General features: G+C 31.4%; 3 protein-coding genes across 3 annotated transcripts; 2 read left to right on the top strand and 1 right to left on the bottom strand.

Moving 5' to 3' along the window:
* The first annotated feature begins 883 nt into the window (after nt 1-883).
* On the top strand, nt 884-3078 carry LOC123907924 (7-deoxyloganetin glucosyltransferase-like). Its single transcript, XM_045958384.1, has 2 exons — nt 884-1523; nt 2090-3078. The coding sequence occupies exons 1-2, from the start codon at nt 1007-1009 to the stop codon at nt 3025-3027; spliced, it is 1455 nt and encodes a 484-aa protein (XP_045814340.1). The 5' UTR covers nt 884-1006; the 3' UTR covers nt 3028-3078.
* A 7436-nt stretch (nt 3079-10514) lies between these two features.
* Nucleotides 10515-11225, bottom strand: LOC123910091. Its single transcript, XM_045961138.1, has one exon. The coding sequence runs from the start codon at nt 11223-11225 to the stop codon at nt 10515-10517; it is 711 nt and encodes a 236-aa protein (XP_045817094.1).
* Nucleotides 11226-12330: 1105 nt separating this feature from the next.
* Nucleotides 12331-14265, top strand: LOC123905664 (7-deoxyloganetin glucosyltransferase-like). The gene is made up of 2 exons (XM_045955358.1): nt 12331-12979; nt 13185-14265. The coding sequence occupies exons 1-2, from the start codon at nt 12475-12477 to the stop codon at nt 14120-14122; spliced, it is 1443 nt and encodes a 480-aa protein (XP_045811314.1). The 5' UTR covers nt 12331-12474; the 3' UTR covers nt 14123-14265.
* Nucleotides 14266-17031: the final 2766 nt, after the last annotated feature.

Genomic DNA, 17031 nt, shown 5'->3' on the forward strand with positions numbered 1-17031 from the left:
TTTTACAACATTCACAAAAGTTAGCAATTTCTTAATATGCGTAAAAATGCTAAAGTGACTTATATTTTGGAATGAGTATCTCTTATAAAAAATCGTTTAGAGTATAACTGTATAACACAACAAGTTGGCCACTATTAATTTCTAAAGCTTGTATTGAAGTTATTGAGTTTAATTTAATTAGCATGTGAAACCAAGCAATTAATTAATTAAGCATGTAATTAATTCGGGGTCGTTGATTCATAATTTTAAAGTTCCTGGCGTGGAACTCGATTGTTAACACTTACTCCCTGCGATCTTAAATATAAGTAAAAGTCAAAATGTATTTCGTTCAAATTTAGACTAAATACATTAAAGTATGAGTATTATGTTTATTGAATCTCAAATTTGAAGAAAAGCTTCCATGTTGCACCATTTTATTTTTAAATTATTAACAGTATTAGTAACAATGATTCAGAGCATTGTAATGATAACCAAATTACTAATAATTAGACATCACAATATACCCATATTTGTTTGTATCTCTTTGGTTTGCTCCGGTTTTGATAGAGAAACTTGAATTGACTAAGTATATGTTTTTTTTTCCAATTTTCAACTATGAGAGTCGAGCGGATAATGTGGATATTGATACTCAACTAGAATTCATCCTGCTTAGATCAAGTTATATTATTGAAACAAAATAATTTTCGACTTTTAAATTTTTTTGTAATAAAAAAACATCAAAACACAACTCAAGTTATTATAGAATGGAGCGGAAAACTCCGTTAAATATAAGAAAATTGAGACGGTAGATAATAGACAAAATTCGTCCCTACCTCGTTGCCGTGCCTATTACTAATTGAGTTGCTACATTTATTTCTTTTTTAGAACCTCCCAGATTTTATCTGTTTTTATTTTTTCATATTTTTTAATTATATAATATTAGCCTTGTGCTCTCTTTATATAAAGCACATGCTTCTCAACATTATATCTCACACACATAACATCCAAAAACTTAAGATTTTCAAAGATGGGAAAATTTACAAACACAAAACCACATGCTGTATTGATTGCATATCCAGCACAAGGCCATATCAATCCAGTTTTCAAACTAGCAAAACTTCTTCACCTTAAAGGCTTTTACATAACCTTTGTTAACACTGAATACAATCACAAACGCTTACTCAAATCAATAGGTCCCAATGCTCTTGATGGTTTATCTGATTTTAAATTTGAGACTATTCCAGATGGTTTAACTCCGGTCGAAGGCGACACCGGTGATGTTATGCAAGATATACCTTCTCTTAGTAAATCTGTAAGAGAGAATTGTCTTCAACCTTATTGTGAACTTCTTCATAGACTTAATCACTCTGATAATGTTCCACCAATTACTTGCTTAGTTTCTGATTGTTGTATGAGTTTTACTATTCAAGCTGCTGAAAAATTTGCACTGCCAAATCTTTTGCTTTTTCCAGCAAGTGCATGTTCTTTATTGAATATTCTTCACTTTCGTTCCTTTCTTGAAAAAGGAATCATACCACTCAAAGGTACAATGTTAAATTTTGCTAAACTGTCCAAAAATTACAACCAAACATATCTTTTTTTAATTATGATTAAAGTCAAATAATTTTAATGATCTAAGTCATGTGACAATTACGATCGATTGATAGTGAATTTTTTTTTGAAAGTCAAATTAGTCAAATATTTTGACGAATTTTTTTCTGAATTTTTTTTCTTATGATCTAAGTCAAATTTCTTTCGTGAAAATCAACTTAGTCTGATAGTAAGTCTTGATATGATTTTGATTAATATAATGGTTGACAAATGAGAAAAAACACTTGACAAGAGAGAGAAAACATTAGATTAATAAAAGGAGAGAAAACATGAGAGAATAATTGGAGAGGATCCAAATCCGCATCCAAATGCATCCAAGAGTCCATAATTGGAGAGGATTCAAATCCGCATCCAAATGCATCCAAGAGTCCTTTAAGTTTCACGTTTGTACTAGTCAGATCCAAATGTATTATATATGTATGTATGTTTATTTTGAAAACAAAATATGTATGTATGTATGATCATCAAAGTTATTAACTTTAGTACTTTTGATATGCAGATGAGAGTTATCTATCAAATGGATATTTGGAAACTAAAGTAGACTGGATTCCAGGTTTGAAAAACTTTCGTTTGAAGGACATTGTTGACTTTATCAGAACAACAGATCCAAATGATATTATGCTTCAATTCTTCATTGATGTAGCAGATAGTCTTCATAGAGATTTTACTGTTATTGTTTTGAATACTTTCAATGAACTTGAGAGTGATGTAATAAATGTTCTCTCCTCTATGTTTCCTTCTGTTTACCCCATTGGCCCTTTACCTTTATTATTAAACCAAACTGCAAATAATCATCAATTGGAATCTTTAGGTTCCAACCTTTGGATCGAAGATACCAAGTGTCTTAAATGGCTCGATTCCAAGGAACTCGAGTCTGTTATTTACGTGAATTTTGGAAGCATTACAGTTATGACACCAGAGCAACTATATGAGTTCGCTTGGGGTCTAGCCAATAGCAAAAAATCCTTTATGTGGATTATTAGGCCTGATCTTGTCATAGGTGGCTCGGTGGTTTTGTCGTCTGAGTTTGTGAATGAAATTTCCGATAGAGGCCTAATAGCCAGTTGGTGTCCACAAGAGAAAGTGTTGAACCACCCTTCAGTTGGTGGATTCTTGACTCATTGTGGATGGAACTCAACAATCGAAAGCATATGCGCTGGAGTGCCAATGTTGTGTTGGCCATTTTTCGCTGATCAGCCAACAAACTGTAGAGTTATTTGTAATGAATGGGAGATTGGAATTGAAATCGATACGAATGCCAAGAGAGAAGAGGTTAAGAAAGTGATCAATGAATTAATCGTCGGAGAGAAAGGAAAGAAGATGAGGCGAAAAGTCAGGGAGTTGAAGAAGAAGGCAGAGGAGAACACTAGTCATGGAGGTTATTCAAATATGAACTTGGACAAAGTGATTAATGAAGTGTTGCTTAAACAAAATTAGATAGAATAATATTTTTTTTTTGCAATGCAACATGTTACTACTTCAATTCTATGTATGTCATTGTCAAGCAAAAATTATGTATAATTTAGTATTTTATCTAAAAGTGTATAAGCTATTACTGTTCACAACTATCTTATCTTATTAATAAAAATAAGAGTTCAATGATAATTTTACAACTATCTTCTATAAGAACTAAACTTTATCTCTTAAATTATCTTATGCGCCATATAAAGTAAAGACTTGTCAAAAAAATAAGGATACAAAACACACTTTGTACAATAAAGGTGAATTTTACTTTTATGCAATTATGATTTTGGAGATAATCTTGAGATCTTGTTGAAAGGGACAAATGTTAATGTGATGTCCAAAATTTTGGCTCATTCAGGCAGGCAACTATTATCCAATATATAACAAAAAAATAAGTGGTCCTTATGTCAAAAAAAAAAAGTGGTCCTAGTTGTTTTCTTTGGTATCACCGAAATTTGAAATAAATCTGTTTAAAATAAAATAGAATTTCATTTTGTTTTGTTTTTGAATATATCAAATGTAAAATTAAATTGCAGAAAGTGTATAAACTTTTGTTTTAAAACATTTATTTAAAGGTGAATAAGTGAGATGATCAGAGTTCGATCTTGACCCTGAAAACATTCATTTAAAAAACAAACATAATCTTGCGGCAGAAACGGATTTTAAAACAATCTAAGCAATATGAGACTTTTTAATATGTATATTTTCAACCATCACAAACTGTTTCTAATTCAATCAGGAGGAGGTATGGTCCACAATCATATGATGATATTTATTGTTTGATAATATATGGTTGCAATTCAATGAAGTATTTCTTAAAAGTTAGTTAGTTTTAGTTGCAAGTTTTACTTTCTTTTTTTTTTTTTTGACAAAAAGTTGCAAGTTTTACTTGAGTGATGTAAAATTTTGCCAACGTAAAATCAAACACATATAAGAGAGATAAAAGTAATTTGAGAAATATAGACTTGATTTTGGTATCTTTGCTTATTCTCAAGTTGAATTGTTTTTGTCTTCGAAATTTGTTCAACTCGATCATTCTTACGTAAATATTTTCAAATATAAATCATTTTAATTACATTCAATTTAATTTTAACCGATATTAATTTTACAAAATCAAATCAATGTCTGTTAAGGCACTGGTTTATCCATCATCATACAAAGAGGGAAAGTAAGATGAATATCTTTTTGCTGATAAAAAAACCACATGTTTTGAACCAAATTGAACCAGAATTAAGCCGGGTGAACCATATATAGTTGGTTCATCAACTAGTTTTCAACTTTTAATTACATTTCTTACTTTTTATTTATTTATCAAGGGATCACGGGGAGCAATTAAGGGATCATTTGTATTGGGCTCAGAAAATGAGGTTGATATCACTTTTTTTTACCCAAAATCTTAAGACATTAGGTTTATGGACTCTCTCACTTATAAAGTGTTTAACTTCCACTTTTCTAAGCAATATGAGACTTAATTCACCTCACACAATTGCTACAACAATCTTCTATTCAAGTATGAGTCATTTAATTCATTTCATTAATGTTCCCCTCAAACGGAAGTTTTCTTCGTCGATACACTTGTACCGCTGTTCGCCGCCTGACCACCTTTATACCTTTATCAAGGTGGATCGAAACCTTGAATGGAAGGAACCCCAATGAAGTGCAAACATAAACATATGGAGGTTTGTGTTTGATGACAGATAGGGACAATACATCAACCGTTCCGTGCACAATAAATGTTAGTTTGGCTTCCATGCAATTGTGAATTTAATTAGAGTGGATCTTGAGCACTTAAATTTTCTGTAAAGTTTTTCTTGTTTTTTGGTGATGTCCAAAATTTGGCTGATTGATCAAGAATAACAAATCATAGCCAATAGGTGTGACAATAAAAAAATTGTTTTGGATTTTTAAGTTTTTACTATTGAATTAAAATTCACTAATTTATATCAGATTTATAATTCACTTTAGTATATTGGCATTATGTTAGGGTTGATTGCAATGTAAGTCTCACATTGCCAATGAAGAAAAAAATGTACATGTCAAAGAAATTATATTTGAGAAGTCTCACATTGCTTAGAAAAGTGAAGAGCGGAGGAGCTCAAAGCTATATATATATAGAGACCTCAAAGTCAGGGACGGATTCAAAGGGGGGCAAGCAATGGCCAAGGCCCCCCCCCTCCCCCTCATATATGTATATAATAATATATATTATCAAGTCTCAACTCAACTATCTATTTACAACACTTTAGTTTAGTATTATACATACATAAAACAATATTATAATATGATAAAATACATGCATAAAAAAATAGTATATATATATATATATGGGGAAAAGCAAACAGTGATTTCTTCTTTAAATATATGAGATGTTGTCAATACAGTGTATTGAAATAATAAAAATATTTTCAAATCTGTCTATTATTAGTAATGTTTACTAATACAAAGCAAAGCATATTTGAGGACCAAACTAACAAACAAAAGATAAATTTGAGGGTTTGAGAATCAAAATAACTAAAAAAAAATATATGTTTAAGAGTCAAAATAATTGTTCTTATTTTCGGCCCCTCGTATAGTAAGTTTCTGGACCCGTCTCTGCTCAAAATTTCTTGTTTCAATGCACCAGTAAGTAGTTTGGTTGAACTAAAAGCTTTTTGGCACAATCAATTTTTATCTTTTACATTTTTTTTTACTTTCTAACATTTGTTACTTATTTATTTATTTATTGATTTTTTTGTTAGAGTGTTACTGATTTGTTTATTATATGGTTCATCTGTTGTTGAGCTGATTGAACCAATTAAACTATAACTTAATTGAAGGTTTCATCGATTTAATCTCTTGTCCGATTTTATAAACATTATTTAGTAATTAGATTTTGAAAATGAATATATTCCTATTAGTAAAAACAATAGATTATTAATTAAAGTCACAATTTCACAATTACTCTCAAACAAATTTGAATTTTCTTTTTAATTACAAACTCATACTCTTACCATTAAGTTATCTGACATACTAAAGACTTGTCAAAAACTAAAGGACACAAACACAAACATGAATGAAGTGAAAACTCATGCGCCACATTGTGCACAAGAAAGGTGAATTTGGCTTTTATGCAATTGTGATTTTAATTTCGGAAAATGTTAATTAGGGGTGGGATAGATAGCTCTAAAGGTTAAAGAGTTGGAGGTCGATGGTTCAAGTTTTGATAAGGTGTTTTTGGTGCACTAATATAACATTGTAATATATTAATAAGGTGTTTCTAGTGCACTAACATAACATTAATTTGCCTATAAAAAAATTTAGGAAAATGTTACAAGGTGTTTCTGGTTCACTAATTAAGTACTCCATCCGTCCCAAAATATAAGAGCTATTTTGATTAAATGATGCTATTCATTTATCTTACTTTGACCATATTTTTTAAATAATATATATATATATATATATATATATATATATATATATATATATATATATATATATATATATATATTAGCATATAAGATTTTGTTTGATTTGTTTTGATGAGTATTTTCAAAATATCAAGTTTTTATAATTTTTACTAATAGAGAATTAAAGATATTAGTGATCAAAATTGTGCGTTGGCATACATGCATTAATCATACTAGCTCTTATATTTTGGGACGGAGAGAGTATAATAATAAGAAAATTTTATCTTAAAATTTGTGTATTTATTATATTGAGAATATAAAAAATGTTATCTTTCTAGCATTAATTATATCCTTACTTTCTTTTTTAAATATGTTTAACAACGGCTTCGGGAGCACTGGTTAGCATTACCTTTTAGTTCAATATCATTATTACATTTTCTCACTCTCTCCTTCACTAATTTGTCTCAATGACTCTAATGACTCTTTTGGATAAAAATAACGGATAGCTAAAGCAGCTGATGGCTTATAGATGATGATTGATAATTTATAGTTTATAATATGATAGCTGATGACTGATAGTTGATAAACTAATTAAAGTGTTTGGTAAAATTCGAAAGTATCCGTATAATAGTGAATAGTGAACCTGAGAGTTGAGATTTTAACTCTTGAATCTCATTGGGATTTTATTTGTGAAGGGTTTAACCTTTTGGTTCACATCTTCATTGCAATCTTGGAATTACGTGTATATTTGTAAATTATACTAGAGCTACATGAATAACTAGAGAGTATTAATAGAATCTAGCTAATAGCTATTAATAAAGGAAAAATATTTGAAGGAAATATTTAACTCAATTTTTTCCATGTACTAGTTTATGTTCAAATTTTTCTTCTTGTTAATGTTAAGTCATCAAGGATATTGAAAATGTACCTTTATACTTGAACTCAATTGGTCGAGAAGGTAATCTGCAAATTCTTCTGGATTGCCCTGTTTGTTGGTTATAATTTCTTGTTTCAAATACAATTTAGGCATATGCAGGAATTTGGACTTTTAAAAATTGCTAGCCTCTAAGATTAAATACAATTTTTTATTCACACTAAAATATTGCGAGGAATTTTTTTTTTTAAACTAAAAGTATCTTTCACGCGCAACGACAGAGATTATTGTTAAGAGATCCAAATATCTACCACTTGTGCTACACTATGTTGGTGTGAGCAAAAATATTTTATTCACACTAAAAAAAGTATGATCTTTCCAAATCGTCAGAGAAATTTATGTACAATTTTTTTATTTTTAGTTTTTGACTCAATGTACAATTTTTGTTAGGTATCAAAATATGTATCATAAAATTGATGGACTATGCTTGGTGCAATGAAACAGGAAATTTTCTCATCCCACCCACCCACTTTCTTCCCTACCCTCCAAAAAATTCGGAAAACGTTTTCCGAATTTTTTATAATGTAAATTTTACACTAAAAAACAGTTCGGAACGTATTTTCCGATTTTTTTTGGGTGCGCTAGGGGGTAGGGGAGAAATGTTGTGGTGGGTTGAGAAATTTTCATGAAACAGGCTTGAGCCCAAAGCAAAGGTTTGCCCGGCCTTGTTTTTGAAAATTTCTCAACGCACCCACCCACTTTCTCCCGCACTCCCTAGCGCACCTAAAAAAATTCGGAAAATACGTTCCGAACAGTTTTTTAGTGTAAAATTTACACTATAAAAAATTCGGGAAACGTTTTCCGAATTTTTTAGGGAGTGCAGGAGAAAATGGTGGGTGCGTTGAGAAATTTTCCTTGTTTTTAGGCCAACCCATAATCGAATGATGCAATCAACCAATTGAAACATTGAAACTAAACTATGCTTTTCTTTATAAATCACTATCTTTAGTCAAAAAGGTACTATGTGTTTTCCATTCAAATGTGAACAAATTAAAACATCGAAACTAAACTATGCTTTTCTTTATAAATCACTATAATCGAATGCTTTGGGCGCGAGATAAATCACTTTCATTTGAATGGAAAACATATAGTACCTTTTTGCCTTGATTGATCAATTCATTAAAAAAAATGGATTTTATACCTTCTCATCTCAAAGGTTCAAGCTTAAGAAATTGTTTTCCTTTTTTTATAATAGCATCTCAGGTGCCAACGAATGCCTTTGGTTTCGCTTGATTCAAACCATCTCCGTCGAGCCACTGCTTACACATGACTTTTTGTACAATAGGAATTGGCCAAGAAAACTTGGAGGCCTTTAAAGATAGACATCTTTTGTTGCACAGGATATTCTTATGATCGAGAGTTGGGCCTAACTCAACTCTTTAAAATCGGCTTGTAAGGTGAGATTGCCTCTACTTTATAAACACTTATTCAGGTTATCTCGCAACCGATGTGAGACTTCTTAACACACTCCCTCACGCCCAGCACTATTGGGCTTGGTGCGTGGATATAAACGGTGGGTGACCCAATAGCGGAAACCCGATAACAGGTGGCCCAACAGATCATGGAAAGACTCTGATACCATCTTAGGATTGAGAGTTGGGCCTAACTCAACCCTACAAAACCGACTTGTAAGGTGAGATTGCCTCTATTTTATAAACACTTATTCAAATTATCTCGGATGTGGGACTTCTTAACTAAAAATGGTGAATGATGTTAAAGTCTTATATATGATTATTTTAATACACCAAATCATTAAATTTTAGAATGTTTGTTTTATGTTGACCTGTTGCTAAATATTTATTTAAACAACTTTGTTACAAAATTGAGGTAATAATATGGGAAATTGATGGTAAAGAATTTTATTTTTAACTGGTAACATTATTTAAAACATATACAGTTTAAATTAAAAATTCCAACTCTATATAATGTTTATCCGAATAGGTGTTTTATAAATAGAACCTTCACCAATTTGTACAAGTGACTTTGCATAATCTTCTTCAATGCTTATACATATACTACGAAATGTGTGTTGATATGCTAAAAATAAGGGTTTGAACAAAATAACTAATGTCGTAAAGTGTTTGAGTTTAAAATTGTTTATGTGATTTGATAAATTGGGTCAAGAGATTTTACAAAACCTGAAATTTTTGTCCTCCATTAAATGACGAGACAATTTTTTGTCATATACACAAATTATATAAAATATTAAAACAATAGTAGTTTTCACCAAACATAGTACGAGAAACAAAAATTTATTAATATCTTAAATATTTGTCGTATATTATTCTGTCATGTATTGTCATGTTCAATATTCAGCTTTTGTAAATCAAATGTCACTAATAGAAAACAAGGCTAATGCTACGGTGGACCACCTTCACAAGTGGTTCACCATGGACAAGTGATCTACCGAATATGAATTTTACGAAATGCATTGTTGGATTAAAAGTTTATATCGTATAGATCATCCATAAATTTTTTAAAATTTTTTGAAAATCATTTGATACTGAGACTCATCAAGATTTACGTTATTTAATAAACCGTTAATCTTGATATGTCTCGATAACATATCGAATGATTTTTAATTTTTCTAAATTTTTCTATAAATGATCTATATGATATAAATCATTTTATAATTATTCTTAGAAATTTGAACCATTATAAGCTCAAATTGTTACTATTGAATTGACACATCACACATGCACATGATAAAGTCTTATCAAAAACCAAAGTACAGAAAACATAATGTGAATGAAGTGAAAACGCATTTACCACAATGTGACAATAAAGGTGAATTTGGATTTTATGCCATTGTGGTTTTGGAGATAATCTTGAGGCCCAGTTGAAAGGCACTCGTTATTTTGGAATATCCATATTCGAATTTACCGTAATTAATTGTACCGTTGCATTAAAGTCACTGTATATACACTATCTTTTTTTGGTTACAAGAGAGAAAGGAAAAAACAAAAGGGAAACTATTTTCTAATAAAAGCCACACCCCATGCATCAGCAGAGAGATGGGGAGACAACTCGAAAGGAGGTTCAACAAGCTTCACAAGGGGAGAGATAGTGTTAGCTCCCATTTTAGCCAGCATATCAGCGCACGCGTTCCCTTCTCGGAGCGTGTGATTAATAACAACATTTCAGTCTCTATCTAGAAGTTGGCGGATGCTAAAGACTTCATTCGCAAATTTATGATGTGGTGAGGTGCCAGTTTTGACAAGAGTAACTGTTTGAAGGGAATCTGAAAGGCAAATGACATGTTTGAACCCTTTATCCCAACATAACTCTAAACCATGAAGCATGGCCATGATCTCAGCATATAGAATAATAGCCTGACATGCCACACCATAGAACCCTCCAAGAAAGGATCCAAAACTATTACGGATAAGGCCACCAAAACCTGCGGATTGAGGCGAACCCAACAAACTTCCATCCACATTCAGACAAACGTAACCATTCGGGGGACAGGGCCATGCCACTAACTGCTGAGATAACATATTTGCGGCGACCGACGTCGGTGTGTCGAAAGCCACGGCACAATAGTGTAGCATAGAATGAATTTTTGCAACACTCTTGTAAATACTAGTTCTATTGTTATTAAAGATTACATCATTCCGCGCACACCAGATAACCCACAAAACGACAAAGATAATATTCCCATGAGAAGCCCCAAAGGTTTTACACCAAGAGAACCAATCCAATCCATGTGTTGGAGGAGAGATATTATCCAAACCACAAGCTTTCCAGACATTAAAGGCATCAATGCAGGAAAAGAGACAATGATCTATAGTTTCATCCGTCACTAAACAACGGGGACAAATAGCAGAAGCACATACCTTTCTATGATGCATATCTGTTTTAAAATATAAGTAAAAGTTTGACAACAAAAATAAATATATTTATCCAAATCTTTAATAAAATTAAATATATCTAGTTTATTCGACTCATATTTGCTTATATTTTTGGACGAATGGAGTAGAACCTATTGTACATTGATTTTAACAAAGATAGGTATAGTATAACTAAGATTCCAAGTTTGATATTTATCTTAGGCATGCAACATTATTAAAAAAATTTATAAGAAGAATTTGTCATCTATTTGGATGTACAAAACTCGAGGATTAATCTATTTCACTATTTGTCAAAAAGTATAATTTTATTTTTGGTATATGTTTACCTTTAGTAAAAAAAGTATAATTATTTTTGTCTTCAAATTAATTTTAGTTTAAAGCCCCGTTTGACGCTACTTATTTTCTACTTTTCTATTTTTTTAAAAAGAAATAGAGAAGTATAAAATTGTATTTGACCATATTTCTCCTTAAAAGAATTAGAGAAATAAAATAAAGAGTAGAAAATGAAAAGAAGTTTGGTCAAACATAATTTTTTACTTCCTTACTATTTTTAAGGAGAAGAATAAAAGTAAAAAATAAGTATGGTCAAACCGACGCTTAAGCTACAATTTCAAGTTGTTGTCTTCATAATAATTCAGTTTTAGTCTTACACTTAATTAACTTTTATATTCAACTCAATTCTTGCCACCTTAAACCAAAGGCATGCTTAAGTTTGTGCTAACAACTTTTTAATATTTAATTAAAAATATTGAATTCAAATAATTAATAAATTCTTTTAAATATATGAATAGTAGATTATTGGCGCTCTTTTTTCTAAAAATCAAAGTGTTAATACTGAAAAAACAATTTTTTAATTAAAAATTGTTTTCCTTCTCTAAATCCAAAGTACTTGTGACTTGACTAGGATTCATCAATTATTGTGTAACTTGGAAATTGGAATTGTATCATTTTAAAAGAAAAATGCCTCAGACTTTCAATGTCAGTTTTTTTTTTTTTTTATCCACTTGGGTTGGTGCATTGGTATTGGCTTGAGACCTGGGAGTGTGCTCCTCTTGAGGTCTGAGGTTCGATTCTCTCTGGCGCCAATTTAGGTGAGCTAATTTAGCTTCTTCAAAAAAATGTCATTTTTTTTTTCTTGTCTTTTTTCTCTGTTTTCTTTTCCACAAATCCAAGAAACTAACATTGGCTTCATATCTATTAAGCCATTTTCTCAACCCTTTGCAAACCATTCAATCACAAAAACACAAAAATGAGTGATGAAAAACCACATGCTGTGCTTATACCATATCCAGTTCAAGGCCATATCAATCCATTAATCAAATTAGCAAAACTTCTTCACCTTAGAGGCTTTCACATAACCTTTGTCAACACCGAATACAATCACAAACGCTTGCTTAAATCTAGAGGTCCGAACGCCTATGATTTCACCGGTTTTCACTTTGAAACTATTCCAGATGGTTTACCTGATGGTGACGGCGATGTTAGTCAAGACATACATGCCCTTTGTAAATCAATTAGAAAGAACTTCCTTCAACCGTTCCGCGAAATTCTTACTAGACTTCAAGAATCTGCCAAGGCTGGTCTTGTCCGCCAAGTTACCAGCATAGTTACTGATTGCAGCATGAGCTTTCCTGTAGAAGTCACTGAAGAATTTGATCTTCCGGTTGTTTTCTTTAGTCCGGCCAATGCATGCACATTTTTCGCTGGTGTCCACTTACCTACGTTGTTTGATAAAGGCCTTATACCACTCAAAGGTAACAATTAATCTTGTATATGACATACTCCCTCCGGCCTTGCTGGAACTATGCATGAATTGATGTATCTAACTTAGATATAGGCTAGATACATTGGTTTTTCAATGAATCTAAAAAGTAAATTTTGCTTATAAATAAGGTCGGAGGGAGTATATTAAGATTATCGAGCTTCAAACCAACTAATATCATAATTTGATATATGCAGATGAGAGTTATCTGACAAACGGATATTTGGACACTATAGTTGACTGTATTCCAGGATTGCATAACTTTCGACTAAAGGATTTACCTGACTTTATAAGGATTACAGATCCAAATAATGCAATGGTAGAATTTATCATTGAAGCCGCGGGAAGGGCTCACCGAGCCTCTGCTATTATTTTAAATACTTCTAATGAACTTGAGAGTGGGGTAATGAATGCTCTTTCTTCTGTATTCCCTAGTATTTATGCAATAGGGCCGTTATCTTCACTTTTATATCAAAGTCCGCAAAACCACTTGGCGTCTTTAAGTACAAATCTTTGGAAAGAAGATACCAAGTGTCTTGATTGGCTTGAATCCAAGGAACCAGGGTCCGTTGTTTATGTGAATTTTGGGAGCATGACGGTTATGACTGCGGAAAAACTGTTAGAGTTTGCTTGGGGTTTAGCAAATAGCAAACAACCCTTTTTGTGGATCATTAGGCCTGACCTTGTCAATGGTGGCTCGGTTGGTTTGTCATCTGAGTTTGTGAATGAAATTGCAGATAGAGGCCTAATTGCAGGGTGGTGTCCGCAAGAGCAAGTGCTGAACCACCCTTCAATTGGTGGATTCTTGACTCATTGTGGGTGGAATTCAACCACCGAAAGCATATGCGCCGGAGTGCCAATGTTGTGTTGGCCATTTTTCGCTGATCAGCCAGCGAACTGCAGATATATCTGCGATACATGGGAGATTGGAATCGAAATTGATAATAATGTTAAGAGAGAAGAGGTGGAGAAGCTGGTCAATGAATTGATGGTGGGTGAAAAAGGAAAGATGATGAGGCAGAAGACAATTGAGATGAAGAAGAAGGCGGTGGAGGACACGAAACCAGGAGGTCGTTCATATATGAACTTGGAAAAAGTGATTAATGAGGTGTTGCTTAAACAAAATCCAACTTAAGTTACACCTTTTCCCCTGCAAAACAGTACTTTTATAATTCATTGAATTTAAATGATGATACTATTGCCAAGTATATTTTGGATATGAACTCATTTCAGCAAGAGTTCTTAAACAGAAATACTGGTATATTATGTAATATTAAACAGGAGTGTGCAAAAAATTTGGTTATCCTTAACCAAATTACTAACCAATCCATATCCAATTTTAGTTTGCAAAATCCATTTAAAAAAAAACCACACCACTCCAATAAAAAAACACCAATTATAAACCATAACCACATTTTGTAATTTGGTTTGGAATTGGTTTGAAAATTTAAGCCCAATAGCTAATTCAGGCCCAATCTTCAATTTTTTAAAATTCTTTATTATATAATAAAATAATTAATTAAAAGAGGGGTGGAGGACCGGTGGTCAACCGGTGGTCAACGCCGGACCACCGGCAGCCGGTGCGGCGGTGCTCCGACATGGACGGCGGCGGACGGTGGTTTCCGACGGACCTCCGACGACTTTCACGGCGGCCGGCGGTGGCGCTCCGGTGGCCGGTGGTGGTGCTCCGGCGGCCGGCGGTGGTGCTCCGGTGGCCGGCAACCACCAACCACCCATACTATTTTAATATTATTTTATTTTAAAAATCAGATTTTTAATAATTATTTTAAAAATAATTAAAAAAATCAGTTTTTAATTTTTTTAATTTTTAAAAATAATTAAAAAAATCAGTTTTTAATGTTTTTAGTTTTTCAAAAATTTAGTATTTTAATTTTTTTTCCTATTTATTAGTTTTTTTTTGTATTTAAAAATCAGATTTTTTAATTTTAAAAATTACTCTTTTTTTAAATAATAAAAAATAATTTTAAAACAATATAAAAAATAAGTTTTCGGCTAAGTAAAAAATAATTTGGGTTTAAAAAAAATATTTTGTGGGTTGATTATAAACCAATTCAATCATAAAATTAATGAAAAATTATGTTTTTAAAATAATTAATAAATCTATTTTTTTAATCAACTAATAAAAAAAATTATTTAAGTAAAAAACCTATTTAAAATTGGATCATGTGAATAACTTAAATTTTATTACAAACCGGTTATAAATTGGTTCGATCCGGTTAATAACCAAATCCAAATTAGTTTTAAAAAATAACCGGTTTGTTATTGAAATGGTTTTGGTTTAGAACCAAAACCATCAATTAGGTGTGGTGTGGTGTGGTTTCCAAACTATGCACATTGAATAATTGGATAAATATATGACATATATGTAATTCTTTACAAGTTGAATCTTACAACTTTGAATAATTGATGTTGGGGGAGTAATTAAGGATTCTTTGACAGTAGCTTGAATTCCATGTGAAGGATCCATTATGGCAAAAAAAGACTTTTTCTCTTCGCACTCTACGTAGCTAACTGTTCGCACGCCGCGTAGCAAACTATGTTTCAGTTCGTACTCTAAATAGTGGACTATGATTGAGTTTGCACTCTAAGTAACCAACTTTGTTTTTTCATAATATTTTCATTTTGGGGGCGTGAAGGGTGCAAATGTTAGGGTTGGGTCAAAAAAAGTTGTCACTCGCTATGTATAGGATGCGAACTGAGTTCGCTACCTAAATAGCTTATAGGATGCGAACCGAGGGGAAATTTTGGTCATTTTGGGAGACACATGAGAAAGCTTAAAGGGCACGAAAAGATGAACTCAAATAAGTAAGTGTAGATGAGTTCTCAATCACATTCTTTTCCTAAATGCTTTCACTCTCTTTTCTTCAATATTTCTCTGAATGTGTGTGCTTATAATTTAGGCTAATCCTAAGTGGTCCACCGTAGACAAGTAATCTATCGAATATGAATTTTACGAAATTTACTGTTGGATTGAAAATTTATATTGTATAGATCATCCATAAATTTTTGAAAATTTTTTGAAAATCATTTGATATGTTATTGAGACCTATCAAGATTTACGTTATTTAATAAACCGTTAATCTTGATGTGTCTCAATAACATATCAAATAACTAGAACTTTGACCCATGCGGTGCATGGGTCTAATTAGGTGTAATATGTAATAATAAAAATTAAAATACAAAAATTCTAAGAGCATTTTCAATAAGAGTAGTATAGGGAATTTCATGGACTAATTATTCTATATTTGTTTATGTGCTTATTTTATATTTTATATATTTTTTAAATAATTTTTGAACCCCATCGTTTTGTTTACTTATTAAAAAAAATTGCTGATAACTAAAGGTTCAAAAATTGATGATAATTAAAGGTTAAAAAAAAATTAAAGACGTAATCAAGAACATAAACTTAAGTAGACATCCATAAATAAATAAAAATTGTGATTAATTCCGCCGTTCAAATTTATTGAAAACAGGGTTAACATATTAGGATTCCTAAATTCTTTCATAATTGAAGCACATGTTTTAGCGGTTAAAATGTTTTATTGTAAGTAAGAGATGCAGGTTCGATGACAAATCTGTATATTTTTAATATAAAGCTGCAATAAAAACAAAGAGAAAATGAGGGGAAAAATTTTTGGTTTAGGGTTAACTTATGTTAGCAAGCTTATAATATAAGAGATTATCAATTTTTAATTGTTTAAATTGTGCAATGAAAATTGATGGTGCTTAATTGTCGTATGAAATCTTTCCTATGAAAGTTGATGGAGCTTAACACTTTGTGGACATAATTTAAATCACAATTGGTCTGCTAGTGCATATTATATCAATTGATCATCGGTTAATATTAAATCTGCAATATTAAAAACAAAATAATGAATGTGATTAGTGACATGACTATGGTTGTGTTTGGTTGTATTGCAAAAAAATTGATTTAGTAGAATTGAGTTTGATAATAACTTTTCAAATTACACGTGATAATAACTTTCCAAATCTTACATGATAATTATTCTCTAAATTTATGAT

The sequence above is a fragment of the Trifolium pratense genome, linkage group LG2, assembly GCF_020283565.1.
Source record: "Trifolium pratense cultivar HEN17-A07 linkage group LG2, ARS_RC_1.1, whole genome shotgun sequence".
Classification (NCBI taxonomy): Eukaryota; Viridiplantae; Streptophyta; class Magnoliopsida; order Fabales; family Fabaceae; genus Trifolium; species Trifolium pratense.